Raw genomic sequence first — 20908 nt, 5'->3', positions numbered from 1 at the left:
AAAACACAGACCATTTCATGGACCAATTTCAAAGGGCTACCCAGAAGCTTTATGGACACTTGCTGGTTGATCTAAAACCTCACACACCTCCCCATTTGCGACTTTGTCCTAATGTTTTCAGTTTAAGAGGAAACACCAAGTTAGGACGATTCAGTCAGAGAGCCGAGTGTGAAGAACAACTCTCAGCCATGCCATCTTGTGATGACTGCGGACTCATGTTTCAAGATCCTTCTGATTTGCAAACAACACAGGCGAAACTGGTGTCCCGAAAAGTCCAATGGGGGCTTCCTGGAATACCCCAAATTAAAAGGAAATGGGAGGATGACAACTCTGATGTGAAGAGACCACGTCCTCTGTCAGAATGTGACTATTGTAGTCAACTGTTTAGCAGTAACCATAACTTACTACGACATTTACAAGGCAAGCAATGTCCTGAAATGGAACAGGATGATTATTATGACGATGAATCATTAAGCAATGTCAACAACAGGAAGAGTAAGATGGCTGATCTCGAAGAGTAAGGTATCCGCCAAATGTATTCACGTACACGTGAGCTGAATAGAGATGTACTGGATGAGAAACGCCAGCTGTACATGAAGAGAGGTTTTAGCGAGGACGTGATCCAAACCAGACTGAAAAAAATAACCTGGATCGCGTTTAAGGAGACGTATGCTCGCTTTAATACTTATCTGCATCATATGCAGTGGGGCCCAAAGACACAAGGAATATTAACAGAAGTAAAAGATAACAATAATATGTATGATGATGTGTTTCCCAAATTGTACAAATACAAGGCTGAAGATGAGGAGGATGAAGGACAATGACATGTACAGTAGACTGTTGGGCGTGCTCCTATCCCATAGTTTTATTCATTTGAAAACGGAGCTAATAAACCATGAAATCTATATATCTTTTGTGTTTCTTGATGCATGGTACCCACCTTTAGTCACAAAGTGTGTGTCAAGTGGATGCTCACAGGGAGTTGTCCATTGAACATGGGAACATGCAACTATTTACATCAATGCGTTGTCAGTCACTTTCCTGATGGAAGTCTAAGGAAGCGCACGTACACGGCAGCTATAGGGCAGAGCAAAGTTAGAACAAAAGCTATACATCACTATACGAGTATATTCAAGTTATTCATTTATGTTTGTTTTAAAATGTCTTATCATGAGGCATTCATTCAATCCTATACAGTCAGAGCAAATTCACAATTCCGTCCTAGTAACAATGCGAGCGGCCTCGTACGCGTACACTCAAAACAGTCGACAGAAACATGATTAAAACCGATTCACTAATATATATTTGAAATGCGGTATTTTAACGGGGCGCTATGACAAACAATTTGTGTACACGCGACAGCGATAACGGATGCGCACGAATTAACTGCCCGCGTTTAAACCATGCAAATGTGTTTTCTGTTTTAAAACTACGACGTCTGATAAGCATCTGATAAGTGCCTAGGCGCGATGATAAACAACCGCCCTCTAAGCCATGACATATTTCCTGTACACGCGACAGGTTCAAGGGCGCTTGCGACGTATTTAAATCGAGCATTTGACACATGCGTTTTCTTAATTCATAAACAGAGCGATTACTGTCTTGTGGATGGTGATTCATCATGCCTTAATGGGCGCCCGCCTGTTCAGGAATGTGAGCGATTATCATTTAAGTTGTGTGTGTGTGTGTGTGTGTGTGTGTGTGTGTGTGTGTGTGTGTGTGTGTGTGTGTGTGTGTGTGTGTGTGTGTGTGTGTGTGTGTGTGTGTGTGTGTGTGTGTGTAGTGTACTTGTCAAAATCGGCAAGTGTCTACATGTAGCACAGATCAAGTCGGCAAGTGATGCAAGGTGTTTTCATGATGGAGTTTGTAAACCAGTAAGTATTGATACTTGCTGACTGGTCCGAAAGAATGGGGTGATACCATGGCGTGATGTATCATGCCGGTACCCACGGGGCCAACACCGTGGTGTTCGGTGAAAATGAGGTCACGCAGGTGTTCGTTGGCGTGATGTCAGTTTCCCACAGGTGCGCGGTCATTAACCTCCCCACCCGCGTGAGTCATGCCAAGGGATGTTAGACAACTCGGTCACCCTCAGTGTGAGTCACCCCTGTACAGTTCGATACTGGGTCTAATGGATCCAAACGGATGGCGTGATGCCGGTCCCCACGGGGTGTGAGCCAGGTGTTCAATGAGGTCAACCCGGAGCCGTTACCCAGGGGGTGGTGAGTCACCAACTTCGACTGTAGATCTAGACTGGGTGTCTAAGCGGATGAGGTCACGCCGGTGCTTGATTTTTCGTTCATAAAAAAAGCGTTTTCCACGGTCACGGTGAGGTCACGCAGGTATTTGATGACGTCACTTTCGTTCATTTAAGCCGGTATACAACAGTTGTCACCCTTAGGCATGAGGAACTGACGGTGACACTGACAGAAAGGTATGACATGAGTGGTCTTCGGGAGGATACATCTGTGACTGGTTGAAAAAAGTATCGGTATCTACCATCCCGTCATGATGACTTTTTTGTCATGGATGGATACCATGACGTCACCTAACTCTCAGACGTCACCTAACTCTCACCCTCCACTGGTGGTTAGTCGAACATGGACAGAATTTAATGGCAATGTGTACAGATTGCAGTGTCGTCATGAATGATGCTGACCGGAATCACATTACGTGGTGAAAAGGAATCAATGACGTTCAGAATTATACTGTGGGAGAAAGCAATGGCGCATACAGTAGCATGTGACATGGTGATGAGAAAGTAATAATCAGAGTCCTGCACATCTTGATCTGTCACCCAAAGATCACATTGCTTCATATTGCTCTCAAGATATTTGGCACACTGTTGTTATGATGCGTGTACACCTTGATGCCAAAAGGAGATCAACAAAGGTTGATTTGTGCCCAAGAGAATGGTATCAAACTTCAAACAGCAACCGTAAAACTTAATATTATCAAAGAATTACTGTCTGTTTACTGACACAGACTAACATCACGTGGATTCCATTCATTTCAGCTTACATTTGTAGCAACATTCACATCTTAAGACGTTCGAGACAACTCATGGTTTATGATGTACAATTTGGGGATATGCAGGAACAAGTCCTTCCTGCTCCTTGTGCTCAGTGATACGAAAGATCCCAGATCTGAAATCGTTCCATTACCATCAGTTGCCTTGCAATGAGCTAGAGAAAAGTTTACCAGCGACACCGCCTCGTTCAGCACATCAATCGACTCTTCTTCGGTCTTTGCTGAGTAATAATGTTGTTTTTGACAGGTGTCACCACATTTTCGCGAACACCTGGTGTCATTACTATTTCGTATTGACCATTAACAACGTGCTCTGTCATCGTTTCGCACGGTGACAACTACTGGGTGGTCTGGTCCACACACGACTGTTTACAAACGACATCGTACTGTTGTAATACTGCTGAAAAGAAATACACGACTCGTGGTACAGTGTCAAAATTGTACGATCGTCACTGCTTTTAGCAGCGATTTCCTACGGGGTATACAGTGAGGCAGAACCGTACAGTCGACTTCAGACGTTTCTTTTGAAATGGAAGGGGTTTAATCGTTTTCACTTGAAAAATATTGGGCAAAGGTGGGTATGGACTTGCTAAAACTAAACAGCAAAACATTGAGCCATTCTTTTGCGTGACACAAAGAATAAGTGCACGTGCCTGACATTCGAGATATCGAAACACTGGCTAATCTGAACAGTCAGCACCAAAATTACCTTTATGCTTTTCCAAATCAAGACATTTGGGAAATTTTGATCTCTGTTAAGTACAAACAGTTTTAGCTGAACAAAGTGGATACTCCTGACTGTAGTGTGTCATAATGCTCTGCGTGGATCTTATACCGCTAGATGTGGACATCACTGTTCTGGTAATCAGACTGTAAGCTGTATCATAATGCTCTGTGTGGATCCTGTCCAGCTAGATGCGGACATCACTGTTCTGGTAGTCACCTGTAGGCTGTAATGTGTCATAATGCTCTGTGTGAATCCTATCCAGCTTGCTATAGTGATTTTCTGGCAACACATCATATGCTGGGACTTCTGCAGGTGGAGCGGGTCTTGTTTCCGGGCTGCTTGAATCCCGTGGCGCCTTCGTCATCCTGATTTCGAAGTGATAAAAAAGGAGCAGGAAGTCCATTATGCTGGACTTAGATATCAAGATTGAACATGATCATTACAATTCATAAATTCTCTACATGTTTGGAAAAACACATTTGCAAGGTTCATTGATGATGTTTTGTACATTACCAAGCGAATGGAAGCGTACCTGAAATCGCCTTTCCTCCACAAACATACTGCACCAATCACAATAGCCAACAACACCAGCATTGCAAAGGCTCCGATGAATCCTGCTGCCAGAGGAGACATTCGTCCCGTTGAGTCTTCAGGTAAACTGTTGCCCACTTAGACGAGAAAAGAATTATTCTAAAAAAATCAACATTCTCAGAATCAGAATTTTACTAGGCTGAGAGAATCTTCCTAGGCCTTTAGAATGTACATTAACATATAGTGTTAAGCATTTCATTTGTGTTAATCGTCAATACTGACAAAAAATACATAATTATTCTTAGTAAACCGTTACAGTATATCACCCATACAGTACGAGAATGTCACATACTCAACACAGAGAGTCTTCCATACCTGATGTACAGTCCACTCCTCTCCACCCAGCCTGACATCCATCTGTACACCGTCCTGATTCCCGGGGACAGGTGCTCCCATCTCCCCGGCACATCCGGGTACGGCACCTCTTGGCACATGCAACCCCATATTCCACACCTTGGATACATTCTGTAAAATATGGTTGCAAAATATGTGTTTTGTCGAATCCACATGGTCTCAGTACAGTATGATACTTTCTGATATCTCTTACCTGTAGTACAGTCTCCCCTTCTTGTTGATTTCTAATGCCCATTGTGTACCATAGCTTCAAAATATATGCTGCTAAGAAATACATTCACCAAAAGGTGAATCGGTTGAGTAAAAGGAGTATTTCCAGGTTTTCTTGATAAATACAAAAAACCCTTTAAGTAATGCCTCTTGAATCCATGTATAGAGCGAAAAACATACCTCATAGAGGGTATCCTAGTCTGTCTTCACTGTATGTCAGGTTTACCTGTAGTGCAGTCCTTCCCCTTCCATCCTGCCTGACATCCATCTGTACACCGTCCTGTTTCCCGGGGACAGGTGCTCGTGTCTCCCTGGCACATCCGGGTACTGCAGTTCATGGCACATCCAACCTCATATTCAACACCTTGGATACATTCTGTAAAATATGGTTGGAATGTATGTGTTTCGTCGAATCCACGTGGTCTCGGTAAAGTATGAGGCGTTCTGTTATCTCTTATCTCTAGTACAGTCCGACCCAATAAATATTATTTTAATTCTCTTCAAGGAACTAATATTTCGAAATAAGTTTAACAACACTATGCCACCTTTCCAAGTGTTTCAACATAGACTGTTCGAGGGTATCCTAGTCTGATCACCTTATGTTAGGTTTACCTGTAGTGCAGTCTTCCCCCTTCCATCCTGCCTGACATCCATCTGTACACCGGGGACATGTGCTAGTATCTCCCTGGCACATCCGGGTACAGCAATTTTTGAGACACCCAACCCCGTATTCCATACATTACACACTTTACGAGGAATATTCAGACAAAAATTAATTACAGGCGAGGATATTAATCACTGTGTCAATTGTTCAAGGAAGGCTGAGATTGTGAACATGTCCAAATGTGTCTACTACGGCAAACCGTTAGGTACATTTACTATGAACATTTGAATTGTAATGCCAAAGATTTACGTGTTTCTCAGATTGTGTTGTTACAGGTATATGTCATGTTCCTACCTGTAGCAGTCTACATCCTTCCAGCCGGCACTTCAGCCCATGGTTCCAACCTGTAACACAGCCTACATTTTTCCAGTGGGCACTACAGCCCATGGTTCCAACCTGTCCCACATTCTATATCCTTCAAGCCAGCACTACAGCCTATAGTCCCTACCTGTAACAGTCTACATCCTTCAAGCCAGCACTACAGCCTATAGTCCCTACCTGTAGCAGTCTACATCCTTCCAGGTGGCACTACAGCCCGTGCTTCCTACCTGTAACACAGCCTACATTTTTCCAGTGGGCACTACAGCCCATGGTTCCAACCTGTCCCACATTCTATATCCTTCAAGCCAGCACTACAGCCTATAGTCCCTACCTGTAACAGTCTACATCCTTCAAGCCAGCACTACAGCCTATAGTCCCTACCTGTAGCAGTCTACATCCTTCAAGCCGGCACTATAGCCCATGTTTCCTACATGTAAATGTGGCCGAGATTAATTTATTACTTCTGTATAAATGTTTTAGAAACGTGTTTTAATCTATTTTGTTTCTCTTTCATCAAGTACATGTACAAGCTAGATAACACAAGTAGCATAGTTAGAATACTTTGACAATAGGTTCAACCCAGCACTTACATAAGTATTAACTCCTCAACAGCCAGCTTCAATCTAATGCCAAGCGCACTGCATTGTCTGCCTGTTCCCCTATCTCTCCATTAGGTAAGTCATGTTGCCCATAGTTAAACTTTCTTGATCAAACAGTGGTTAGATAATAGTGTTACAAGTCAGAGGTCCAATACATTGCTCAGCAAACAGTTTGGCTTTTTTGTGGACCGAGTGGGTGAGAACTTCACCTCTGCTTATATATATAAGGTCAGTTTGTGTTTTGTCCTCATATTTATGTATATATAGATATGCCGGTGTATAGCTGTATAAGAATTAAAGAATTAAATTGATAAGATATATTTCTCTGCTGAACCAACAAATTAACTTAGCAATTTATGGTGTGTTATTGAAATTCATATTTAGTGTGTAAGTATATTTAAATGTGCAGATATTAGAACGGCCTTTAAGGTCATAGTTTCACTTCTAATCCATGAACTTATGTCTTATAGATTTATTGTCATATTTCCTCATGGTTCATAGTTCTGTAAAATTTATAGGATATCCTGATTGGACATTGGCAGCGTTATGAACTGCCTGCTCATACAGTTTATTCTGAAGAAAATAATATTTTGCAGTTTAACTGTAGTGACTGTTCCCTTTCTATGTTATTCAGGCATAATTCAAAGATATTATGTGATATGGCTGGTACAATCAATTTATTTCATGTATGATAATAGTATATTTATATATTATTACAGAGCTGGAAAACCTGAAAGACTGAAAAACCTGGCTTTGCTTGATAAAGTGCGTGCTGTCAGCTCACCATCAAGTGGCTGTTCCGTGTTATTTATACAACTGGAACCTCGTCCGCTACTACATAAACACAGTCTACATCCTTCCAGCCGGCACTACAGTCCATGCATCCTACCTGTAACACAGTCTACATCCTTCCAGCCAGCTCTACAGCCCATGGTTCCTACCTGTAGCACAGTCTACATCCTTCCAGCCGGCACTACAGCCGTGGTCACATGCTCCAGTCACGTGGTCACATGCAGAGGAGGATGTATCACAATGTCTACTGGAGCAGCTCTTGTTACACCCGTCTCCGTATGTGTTGGAACATTCTACATGACGAACATTACTGCATTGTATTCCTTGTTATTTCGTGTGTATATCATACACCATTAGCAGCATAAAGAATATCCTTACTATTTCGTCAGGTGAGTGAATGGTATAAGACAGATAGCATGCATGTGTATGTAATTATAGTTTATAGTCAATTATAGAAATCTCAACATACTGTCTTTAGTCGTTAAATACATGTTTCACATAGTCACAAGATCGATATTGTTTTTCAATGTTGTTATTACATAAGTGATTCAGAAATGGGATCTGCAAACATTGTCATGACTGACACTGCAATTTGACACGGCACATTAAAGAGAGTCTTCCATACCTAATATACAGTCCACTCCTTTCCATCCAGACTGACATCCTTCATCACATCGGCCTGTATCCCGGGGACAGGGGCTCCCTGCTTCCTTACACTTCCGGGCAGAACACGTCCCTCCACAGCCAGGGCCATACTCAACTCTGTCGACACATTCTGTCAAGAATCCCCAGAAGGCCTGTTATGCTAAGGTTTCTCTGTGTTTCTGGTGGTCACGGCAGCCCCGTTTCCCCAAAATGGGAATTTGGCTGTTTGTCACCTCCAACATCAGTACGTAAGTCCAAAAACTTTCAAAGTCAATTTACACTTACCAGGAGTTTGAAACGTAGTATTCTTGTTATGTTCATATTTGCTAACATTTCTTACAATCGCCAGTGAACAGGGGTGGTGTAAGTCCCAAGCTCCCTAGTATGGTGACCTAGCTTCAGTTAGCCGGTTTTTTACATTGTATTGTCCAAATAGTACTGTTAGTTTTATCTTTCCAGGCTAGCTTTAATTCTAATTGTGATATTCTACTCTCCTATGAAGAGAGGTTTCTATTATCCACATGTTCTATTTCAATGTTAAACATGTTCTCGTCACGATATGACTGAAATTTTGCCGATGTGATGGTCTGTTGAGGAAAATGGGCTGTTGGGTCTCAGAAGGTCCAAGGTCCACTACGTTTCGGTCCTAGTCAACTTACGTCCTCCCGGGCTGTCGCGTTCTGTCGCCATCACGTTACTCACGATCAATGTTTTTAAGTCACGTTGGCGCGGTCTGACAAGACTTTCTTCGAATGAAACGTGGACAGCTTTGAAGCACGTAAGACTTTCCATGCAATAGCAGCCATTGTATCCTCAGAGACAAGAGAAGCATAAACCTACAAGATTTTGTGTTTGTATGTTTGCTGGGGACACATCCAGTCTTCTGCAAGAAGGCCAGCATCAGCTGCAGACTAGGAATGCCAGAGAACGCGACGTGCCGTATCTCGCCGTTGCTATGCGCGACATGATAGAAGGAGGCGCATCCGGCTACCATACAAACCAGCTTGTCGTGAGAGCAGGGACAAAACGGACAGGAAATTAAAGGTCAAACAGCTTGGACAAATGACAAACAAACATGATCGAATGTGACAAAATTTGAATGGACCATAAGATACCGGCAAAAACACGTGCTTCCCATCCCTCAACGAACCCACTACGGGCAGTCTAGAAGATTTTGTTACGGTCTTTTAGGTGCCGTCACATTTTGTTGTGGAAAAGCCTACTAGGGTTCTTACTAGTACTGTCAATGCCGTGTGGCAATCACAGCAATCACAGACTGCACATTCAGACGTTATGCCACGTCCACGCCATGGCCATGGGAACAGTGTAACCCTAGATCAATCATTACTTTACAACTAAGCCAGCTGAAGTGGATATGTGTGATGGGTTCTCCCTACACTTTGCATGTATATCAGTTTCTTTTCCTACCATTGTGTATCAGCTTCTTCTCCTGCAACGGTGTATCATCTTACCTCCTGCCACACATCACGTCATCGTAAGAATGAATATCAAAGACATCAAAGGTAAAATATTAACTGGATGGATGGACGGATGGATGGATCACAGAGTATCTGCGAAAAGACAAGGATCTCGGGGTAACGGTAGATATCCCTCCCACCCGGTAGCACGGATCTCACACAGGTTTTATAATGAAGTGTCAACGAGTTAGGTAAGTAAGTAAAGTATGTAAGTATGAAAATTCCAACTTTGTTGATAGCCATCCAATGAAACAGTAAAATTCTCTAAATGCCCACATGTCAATCAGGTCGTTCATAGTGAAACCACGACTAGAGTTTACGTATATAGTAGTTGCTGACACTATCAGATACATGGTCAACTCAAGGAATGCTCACAGGAGCGTATCACTCTCTATATCATTATGTGATTTAACTAGAACTTGTCACCGCAGCACAGAAACCAGACTGAATATTTTTTTCTTTAGGCGTGAAATGTAAAATAACAGTGAAAACTGTGTGATAGGATCACCGAGAGCAGTGTTTATCAATTAATCAATACTTGTTCAGCATGAAGGCATGAGGCACATACAGAAATTACTATTTACAAGTGTGGTAGTAGCAAAATACAATTTGACATTTACTTAACAAATAGGTTCTGCGCCAAGACTCATGATAAATAAACAGGAATAGTCATACATCTTCTCGTCATCGTGAGAATCAATATCAAAGACATCAAACGTAAAATATTATTCAATGAAGCAAAACTTTGTTCAGCATGAGGGCATGCGGCAAGCTGCGTATTGTCCGGGGAATGCAGCATGTTAAATGTCATCAATAAAAGCCGAAAAAGTGAAATGCTTTATGAATTTGATATTGGAGTGTATAATGAAAGAAAAATACCCAACATGTTCATAGTACCTGCCCTCCAACCTACATCATGTTCACATGTTCACACCTTTCACATCTTCATCACTGCGACACTCTAGTCTGCATGTATTCATCTGTTGGTCATTATTCACTTACTGACATCGCAGTTGGCTCCCTTCCAGCCTGCCAGACATCCACTTGGAGGACAAACCCCCGTGGTGTAGTTACAGACGCCGTGTTTACAGTGGCAGTAGTTCTCACAGTCAGCACCAAAGGTTCCAGGATCACACACTGGCAAGAAGATCGCAAGAAATAACTATCTAGGTCATCGAGGTAGCTGGGTAGTGATTTCAGTCTCTACCCCAAGATAACATCTGCATCGATTTAATCATGAACAAAAACAAAGATGTTTTTTTAGACATACGTATTGCTCTTTTCTCTCTTTTGTGCGAGATTTAGAAAACGTGTTCGCACAAATACTGTATTGATGTAGTCCATTCTAGAAATAAGTGCCTTATTTTCTTCTCCGTGAAATTTGCACTTAACGACTGGTGACAACATTGAACAAATGTCCTTCAGTTGCTCTCATTATATCTGCATAAATATAAGTCCGACAGTTCACCACTGGCTTCAAAGCAGTTCATCGAAAACTACACACTCTATCCTTGATAGCTAAAAACATCACATTAAAACTTTAATTTACTTTTTACGTAAACGGTGTTTCTTACCATCCACCTCCACTTCACAAAAGTCCAGTATCGGTTGTTTACCCCTCTCATTAGCTGTTGTTGTATACAGGAGAACGTAGCGCCCTCTACCGTGACAGGGGACAGACAATATGTCGTTGATGTCAGTGCCAGATGTGTTTGCTGTCACAGTGTAGCAGAGGAGGCCGCTGGGCGTGATGGTGGTGTTGGTGAGGTACACCTGGATGCCGTTTCTTCTGGGCGTATCTGTAAATAAGGAATAATGAGTGCATAGTGCCGTTTAATATATGTCAGCTTGGAACAACCATATCAACTTAGTGACATTCAGATCATGATGAACGATAACTCAGACTCTAATCAGTGTATTTTTGTACAAATACTGTGAATTAACTTGGAAGTCGTTTAGCCATAACAGATGCCTTAATCTCAAACATTTGAAATGTGTATGTTATTTGTAGTTTTCATGCTTTCTTTTTAGTGAATAGATTTCTGGGATACCTGTTAGTTTCCATTCGCAAGTCGACAATGAAACAGTTCACATAACTTCACATCGCAAGACTGCTGTTACAAATGACATTTCCGCCGATCTTTTCATTGATTCCAATCACTATTAATGACTCTACTATACTTGAATTGCAAAATGATCTTGCTACTAGCCAATATGATATCGTCTTTTGTTCGTTGTCCAGCAATGTTGGAATCACTGGTAACACAGTGGTCGATTCTGCTGCAACAGACCGCTCTCAACAATTGTGTGACGCCAGTTCTGATACCTTACAGTGATTATGAACCTGTTATTAGAAGTGAACACCCAAGCATGTATAAAAAACTACATGCAATAAAATTCTATTACACCTACTTGGATTGTCTCTCCAGATTTGAAGGGTGAGTGAAGATTCTCAAGCCATATCAGAAACACAAACTATCTTTCACACTGAGAAATGGTCCCAGGTGTGGATGTCCATACGTATTACTGATTCCATCATCACTTGAGCAAACAGTAAACTGTGATTGGTTACTTACTGTTAATCAGTGCTACTTAATTAGGTTATGCAAGTTTCTAAATATACATATATTAAAGCAATATCTTGTTCTCGGGTGTTTGCCAATATGGCATTACTTTCCGATAAGTTTAATTGATTCTAAACACCATGATGCCTGTATCCGAGTTATAGACATGGTACCAACAATAGTTTATATGGAATTTACCCTATAACAATAAACCGTTTCCCATTATGTGGACATTAGGGAGTGATTCTTCAATCGGAAACGGATACACTAGAATCGAGGAGAAGTCAAACTACTATCCAAACCTTGTGACTCATGTAAGTCAGATTTTCCACTCCCTTACTTGCCACCAGTTGGGATTACTGCCTTTTGTCTCTATGCAGTGTAACTAATGGCAATCAGTAATGACACTATACTTACAGTCAGTTCTGAAGTAGATGGTGGCGTCACGTATCAACACTGTGTCACTGAGATCCACACGCCACCAGTTGGGATTGCTGCACTTTGTCTCTATACAGACAGTGTAACTAATGACAATCAGTAATGACACTATACTTACAGTCAGTTCTGAAGTAGATGGTGACGTCACGTATCAACACTGTGTCACTGAGATCCACACGCCACCAGTTGGGATTGCTGCACTTTGTCTCTATACAGACAGTGTAACTAATGACAATTAGTAATGACACTATACTTACAGTCAGTTCTGAAGTAGATGGTGACGTCACGTATCAACACTGTGTCACTGAGATCCACTCGCCACCAGTTGGGATTGCTGCCCTTTGTCTCTATACAGACAGTGTAACTAATGACAGTCAGTAATGACACTATACTTACAGTCAGTTCTGAAGTAGATGGTGACGTCACGTATCAACACTGTGTCACTGAGATCCACACGCCACCAGTTGGGATTGCTGCCCTTTGTCTCTATACAGACAGTGTAACTAATGACAATCAGTAATGACACTATACTTACAGTCAGTTCTGAAGTAGATGGTGACGTCACGTATCAACACTGTGTCACTGAGATCCACACGCCACCAGTTGGGATTGCTGCCTTTTGTCTCTATACAGACAGTGTAACTAATGACAATCAGTAATGACACTATACTTACAGTCAGTTCTGAAGTAGATGGTGACGTCACGTATCAACACTGTGTCACTGAGATCCACTCGCCACCAGTTCGGATTGCTGACATTTGTCTCTATACAGACAGTGTAACTAATGACAGTCAGTAATGACACTATACTTACAGTCAGTTCTGAAGTAGATGGTGACGTCACGTATCAACACTGTGTCACTGAGATCCACACGCCACCAGTTGGGATTGTTGCCCTTTGTCTCTATACAGACAGTGTAACTAATGACAATCAGTAATGACACTATACTTACAGTCAGTTCTGAAGTAGATGGTGACGTCACGTATCAACACTGTGTCACTGAGATCCACACGCCACCAGTTGGGATTGCTGCCTTTTGTCTCTACACAGACAGTGTAACTAATGACAATCAGTAATGACACTATACTTACAGTCAGTTCTGAAGTAGATGGTGACGTCACGTATCAACACTGTGTCACTGAGATCCACTCGCCACCAGTTGGGATTGCTGCCCTTTGTCTCTATACAGACAGTGTAACTAATTGCAGCAGTGATTCCGTCTGTGGCTAAGGATGATGGGTAATCACCGTCTCCACTGGATGACGTAGGTTTCCCCCTCGCAACGTTATCTGTATCAACAACATACGTCTTCCGACACAATTCAACTGTTGCGTATCGTAGATCCTCAGCTCAATATTTAGACACCTTACCATTCCGCTTGATAAATCTTTTGTGACTTTAATCCAGAAGGTACACATATGTTATACATGCCTGTATTGACTGTTTTACATCAGAAATAAGTGTTTGTACTTTTATTTCCATTACATGCCACAATGATCGTTGTATTCCTGGTCCTGGATTTTTTTACTTTCTGGAGCAAAGCTTATTTCCATCCATTATATTCAACGCTCAATGTATTTATAATCGGTATGTAAAACCCAGAGACAAATTATATGCATGCATTGCCTGTTTTATATCGAAAGTATCACCATTTCAAACCATCTTCAAACCATAGGCAAAGATAAGATAAAATTAAGTTACTACTGTGTCAGAATTGACATTGATGTATTTCGGAATGAGAAATATCTCATCTGTGGATATCGTATGTTACTGCTCTACCATGAACTGAGTACCCACGTAACGTAACTGTGATTGATCAGTCACACTCCGTGTATAATCAGACACGTTGAGCAGATAGCCCAGTTATATATTTTTAACGGCAGTGAGCCATTTTCGTGTCTTCGATTACACGGCGGACACAAAACTGTTTATAGCCACCGACTGTAGACCAACTTACGCCAGTATGTGGAATGTCAACTATACGTCTATCTCAACACAACAAATGCCCAACCACAAGATTTCAAGAGCCCAGAAGACACGAAAACGTCACAGTGATGAAACAAGTGTTTCCTTTCATGAGAGTGGTTCTTACGACAGGATAACACAAATAAATGTCAGAGTATGTTATCAAAGAATAAACATGTGTTTCTGCAAAGTCACGTTAGTGGTGGCAGTTACATACGTTTCTGACATGTGGGACCAGACCACCCTGGGAAACAATCTGACGAACAGCCGAACGTAGGGTCACACTTCGCGAGATCACAGTTACATGTGTAGCCACAGTTGTACCCGTATGTACCATCAGGGCAGCTAGCTGTAAAACAACTACGTGTATTACATCAGAGACAATGACACTGGTAGCCGTATGTACCATCAGGACAGTTGTCTGTAAAACAAGTTTTACATCAGACATACACAGTGACATTGGTAGTTATACGTACCATCAGGACAGTTGTCAGTAACAGACGTATTAAATCAGAGAGAGTGATTCTGCCGCACTGTGTATGTATATTAAGCCCTCTTGGTTCTTGTGAGCAGTGTGCTCATATGAACAATTGTGTTATCAAACTGACAGAACAGTAAGAACCTAATTCTGGTATGTAGTACTTTGGAAATTGGGTTTCACCGTGGAAGTCAGCATTTATAACAAAATGTACTGTCTACAAAATAAGAGGAACCAATGTCATACTATTCAGAAACATGGTTTTGTGTTTGGGACATTAAACCGCAACACTTCCCATGCAAACCTTCCAGACTAGGTATTGTTCGTAGGATTCATGAAGCTGTGTGTGTGATGTCCTTGTACAACTTTTCTCTTTGTCAGTATCTGGAGGAGGTCCCATTTTCTAGGAGTTAGCTGTACATGTGCTACACTATGTCACGTTTCTTGGATTAAAGATTGAAGTTTTGTAATGTGGGATGGCTCCTGGACACAACTGAACTCTCACAGCCAGCGATATTTACAATTCAAACAAGCCCTGGTAATGTTTAAGAACCAACATGATATTAATTCTGCTGTCTCAAATATTCTTCTTTATATATGTAGTCCTTTCTTGACAGTATTAAGGATTATGCTTAAACTTGGAGATTAATAATATTCTTTCCTCTACGGATTTTTATGGAGGGTTTTCAGAAGAGGGCTCAGGTTTTAAGAATGTATGAAACAGTATAACTTGAAGAAAGAAAGTTTCCGTCAGAAAACTACTTTTTACACATTTTATCCTTCTGTCCATTTGAAAATTCACCAAGTGTAATGAATTCGTCATCAGGATTTGTCTGTCATATTGTCTATCGCCGACAGTAAGACGTGTTAAGCCAAAATGCACTCATCAATATTTCGGCTGTATGGTGGAGGTCTGTAAATAATTGCGTCCCTACCCGAGAATCCAGAGATTAACAGCATGAGCGTCAGTCTTGTCTAACCAGGGATATTAGGCACATTTGATCTTATGTGGAGAAACACGAACACATTTCTGGATGGTCGTGTATTAGAAATTGAACCTGTATGTCTTTTGCTGATACTTTCCGCCATGATGTAAATGCACAGATGCTGTACAGTTTCTTGACTGGACAACTTGTAATCTCTTCAATATTGCAGGCCATCTAGACAAGCAGTTAATCAATCCAATAGTGTTCGTCAAGTGGGGTGCATAGTAATGCAATGTGACCTAAGTTAGATTTCCTTTTGAAGTAAGCTTGACATCCTTAAACAAACACACCTTCCCATAAATTTACCCAGTCACTATTGATCTGATATTTGTTCACTAACAACGACCGTTACATTATGCCAGCCTTTATCTTGATCCCGCTAGATGTATTTGAGGACTTATAAGTTTGGGGTCACAAAGTGTATGTACTAGTTTGAGTATCACAGCAACCTTCTCCCCTGCATCAGGAGGCGGGGTGGGTCTACCGAAATGCTAAACGGCAAAGGCGACCTTAATAAGCACCCAATATCATCATCTCTGATTTTCCATGCGCAGTTATAAATGGCTCGCAGTAATGCACTATTTCCATTCGCCGACTAACATGGCGAACACCAAACAAACAAATATTCAATCTAACAAAATCAAAACATCGTCAGCTTTCCGATATTCGACAAGACAAATATGTTTACGTTGTCATAATGTTGTAGACAGACACATGTCTTAAACCTACACAAGTTTACAGAACTATAACGAATTGGGAAACTCCTGCAGGTATTGGTTGTATATACATTTGGTTACCTGTTGGTAAAACAACACCAAACCACGTATAATATTATACTATAACGTGTAGCTATATATAACGAATATCTCGACAGGGATTAAAAGGCATAAACTTACATGAACAATGTCCAAGAAAGATCACAAACAAAACAGCAGTCGCAAGGTACGTCTCCATTGTGTCCCCAATATAACCACAGCACTACAAGAAAGTGAATTGCGATAAGAGCAAAACTTCTAGATAACACCCCACCAGCAAATATCTGCCTCAACGAGGAAGTGCATTACATTATCACTCTATCTAACCTAGGTCAGTCACGGAAGTGTTTCGATGAGTGAGTGAATGGGTGAGGTTAGTTTTACACTGCGATCAGCAAATTTCCAGCTATATGGCGGCGGTCTGTAAGTAATCGAGTCTGAACCAGACAATCCTGTGATCAACAGCACGAACATCTATGTACGCAAGTGGGAACCGATGAGATGTGTCAACAAAGCTAGCGAGACTGACCACCCTATTCCATTAGTCGCCTCTTACGACAAACATAGGTTACTGAAAGCCAGTATTCTAACCCGGACCTTCACGGGCTGAACACATGAAATCATCAATATTCGTTAACCGTTGTCTGTGTTATAGCTGGATGCAGTCGAATTAGTACATTGGATTCTTACAATGAAAATATACAACGCCTTTGTCGCTGGTAAATCATGGCAACTGTGGTAATTTTTTTCTAAAAACTGCATTATTTACGGTGTTTAGAATACTACAAACAAAACATACCTGTACGCGACATGTATTGTTTATTACCGATATTTTATCATTATAACATATACATTACACATATACCCGATACAATTTTACAAATTAATATGGGTATAGGACAAAGTACAAAATGCACTTTAAATGGCACGTTACAGTAAATACAGGGTTTATCTGTATTTATGCTTTATATGTATTATGGTAATTCCTTTGTTTATGTTACCGACATTAGGTTTCAACTTCCAGGCCTTTCCGTTGTCAACTCACTGCCTTCATCAGCTTATTGTCAAGGCAGTTATGTTAATTATGCTGTTTGTTACATCCTGGTTGACAACGGTACACGAATCTGTATCGAAACGTCGAACTCACGAAATAGAAGAAGTTGCTATCCATATAAAGCGTGTTCAATATTGTACTTGGCAACTTCTAAACTGCCATGTTCGTTTTGCCTCTTTATATGAGAATGATTAATCCGACGAAGGTTCTGTTGCTATTTTTAATAACAACTTTATGATAGCACTTTACATGAAGGATATATACCTCGGGGGAAGCAGCTAAATCACAGAAGAAATACGATGGACATCTTACATTATATGTTGTTGAAGACAGTGACCCAAATGTCATAAAATGTGAATATGCTCATGTAAGTCTGGGATGTCGTATTACAGAAATGGTTCAGGATGATACGGTGATGTTGTCAAGGCAGTTATGGATTTACAGACCTCCACCATACAGCCGAATGAGTGCATTTTGGCTTGACAGGTCTTGCTGTTAGCGATAGACAATATGACAGACAAATCCTGAGGACGAATTCATTACACTTGGTGAATTTTCAAATGGACAGAAGGATAAAATGTGTAAAAAGTAGTTTTCTGACGGAAACTTTCTTTCTTCAAGTTATACTGTTTCATACATTCTTAAAACCTGAGCCCTCTTCCGGAAACCCTCCATAAAATCCGTAGAGGAAAGAATATTATTAATCTCCAAGTTTAAGCATAATCCTTAATACTGTCAAGAAATGACTACATATATAAACTGTCCTGATGGTACGTATAACTACCAATGTCACTGTGTATGTCTGATGTAAAACTTGTTTTACAGACAACTGTCCTGATGGTACATACGGCTACCAGTGTCATTGTCTCTGATGTAATACACGTAGTTGTTTTACAGCTAGCTGCCCTGATGGTACATACGCCTACCAATGTCACTACCTCTGATGTAATACATGTAGTTGTTTTACAGCTAGCTGCCCTGATGGTACATACGGGTACAACTGTGGCTACACATGTAACTGTGATCTCGCGAAGTGTGACCCTACGTTCGGCTGTTCGTCAGATTGTTTCCCAGGGTGGTCTGGTCCGACATATCAGAAACGTATGTAACTGCCACCACTAACGTGACTTTGCAGAAACACATGTTTATTCTTTGATAACATACTCTGACATTTATTTGTGTTATCCTGTCGTAAGAACCACTCTCATGAAAGGAAACACTTGTTTCATCACTGTGACGTTTTCGTGTCTTCTGGGCTCTTGAAATCTTGTGGTTGGGCATTTGTTGTGTTGAGATAGACGTATAGTTGACATTCCACATACTGGCGTAAGTTGGTCTACAGTCGGTGGCTATAAACAGTTTTGTGTCCGCCGTGTAATCGAAGACACGAAAATGGCTCACTGCCGTTAAAAACATATAACTGGGCTATCTGCTCAACGTGTCTGATTATACACGGAGTGTGACTGATCAATCACAGTTACGTTACGTGGGTACTCAGTTCATGGTAGAGCAGTAACATACGATATCCACAGATGAGATATTTCTCATTCCGAAATACATCAATGTCAATTCTGACACAGTAGTAACTTAATTTTATCTTATCTTTGCCTATGGTTTGAAGATGGTTTGAAAGGGTAATACTTTCGATATAAAACAGGCAACGCATGTATACAATTTGTCTCTGGGTTTTACATACCGATTATAAATACATTGAGCGTTGAATATAATGGATGGAAATTAGCTTTGCTCCAGAAAGTAAAAAAAATCCAGGACCAGGAATACAATGATCATTGTGGCATGTAATGGAAATAAAAGTACAAACACTTATTTCTGCTGTCTAAAAGTGTCAATAGGCATGGTTCAGGTAAGTGTTTCAGTAGCCGGTAATGGATATTATCATCACCCGCTGCTGTGTCATGAGCTTGCTCAAGAGCTGTATGTAGCTCATGTAAGGAAAACACTTCATTGTAATCTTCACCATTATTTGATTCAAAATTAATGTTTTTCTTTTCCTGTAACTTCTGGTATCTCTGAAATTCAGGAACATAATTTTCTGATGAAGAATTTTTGGCAAGCGTTTTGCCAAGTTTATTGGCAATTTGAGATGTGTCAGTAATCAAACCATCACCATCTTTAAGATGGTGAACAGCAGATTTCGAACCTTTGCCTTTTATTCTTTGAACCATGCTCCATACCTTGGACACTGGTGTGCGTGAATTAATCCTGGAGACATACTTCCTCCAGGACTGCTGTTTGTTTTGTTTGAACGTACGACGTGCCTTCGCATTTAGTACTTTAAACGTATTGACGTTATGGACAGTTGGATGATTTCGAAAATAACTCTCTGCTCTTTTCCTCGCTTTTTTAGCCTGTTTACAGTCTGTATTAAACCACAGCTTCCGTACTTGTGGATTTGTAGAGGATTGTGGTATACACACTGCAGCTATCTCATTTAAAACGTCAGAAAAACGCTGAATTTTATCACGTATTTGACTGAAACATAAAGGTTGGAGTTTAGATGAGCAAAATGATTTAAATAAGGACCAATTTGCCTTAGAAAAATTCCACCTTGTGTAAGATGGAGCTTCAGATGGGGAAATTTCTGATAAAATAGTTGGAAAGTGGTCACTTCCACAGAGGTCATTGTGGACTGTCCAATCAAATTCATGAAGTAGATTAGAGTCTGCAAGAGACAAATCCAGAGAAGAGTAGGTGCCGGTTGCAGGATGCAGATATGCATTTGAGTCATCATTGTATATACAGAGTTCATTATTGGATATAAAATCTTCCAGTATTTTGCCTTTACTGTTAGTATTTGTACTACCCCAGAGTGGGTTGTGGCCATTCAAATCACCCATTATAAGGCACGGTTTCGGAAGTCGATCATAGAGAGATTGTAGATCAGATAGTTGGAGTGCTGAAGAAGACGGAATATACAAAGAGCATAATGTAAGTGCAACGTGAAGAGTAAGTCGCACTGCAACGGCTTGGAGATTAGTTGTAAGAGTTACAGGGCTATGAATAACGTCTTGTTTGACAAGTATTGACGATCCCCCAGCGGCTCTGCCACCCGGAGGTGAAAAATAATGATACGCATCATATTGACGTAACTTGAAAAGATCTGTTTGTTTCAGATGCATTTCCTGCAGACATATTGCTCGTGGTGCAAAATCTTGGACCAATAGCTGCAATTCATTAAAATTGGTCCTTACCCCTCTGCAATTCCACTGTACTATATTTGGTGAATGATTCATCAC

At 41.0% G+C, this 20908-nt stretch overlaps 1 protein-coding gene across 1 annotated transcript in view; it reads right to left on the bottom strand.

Moving 5' to 3' along the window:
- LOC137291162 (uncharacterized) overlaps nucleotides 1-16796 on the bottom strand; it is a 118978-nt gene extending 102182 nt beyond the window's left edge. Inside the window, exons 1-7 of the mRNA XM_067822452.1 lie at nucleotides 16735-16796; nucleotides 14596-14723; nucleotides 13505-13702; nucleotides 10986-11210; nucleotides 10414-10548; nucleotides 7438-7581; nucleotides 5139-5288 (exon numbers count right to left, since the gene is read on the bottom strand). Of these exons, the coding sequence (XP_067678553.1) occupies nucleotides 5139-5288; nucleotides 7438-7581; nucleotides 10414-10548; nucleotides 10986-11210; nucleotides 13505-13702; nucleotides 14596-14723; nucleotides 16735-16796 (1042 nt within the window). The remainder of the gene's footprint in view (nucleotides 1-5138; nucleotides 5289-7437; nucleotides 7582-10413; nucleotides 10549-10985; nucleotides 11211-13504; nucleotides 13703-14595; nucleotides 14724-16734) is intronic.
- Between the last annotated feature and the right edge of the window lie 4112 nt (nucleotides 16797-20908).

This window comes from Haliotis asinina, chromosome 7 (assembly GCF_037392515.1).
Source record: "Haliotis asinina isolate JCU_RB_2024 chromosome 7, JCU_Hal_asi_v2, whole genome shotgun sequence".
Classification (NCBI taxonomy): Eukaryota; Metazoa; Mollusca; class Gastropoda; order Lepetellida; family Haliotidae; genus Haliotis; species Haliotis asinina.
This window is presented reverse-complemented; position numbering and strand designations above follow the sequence as displayed.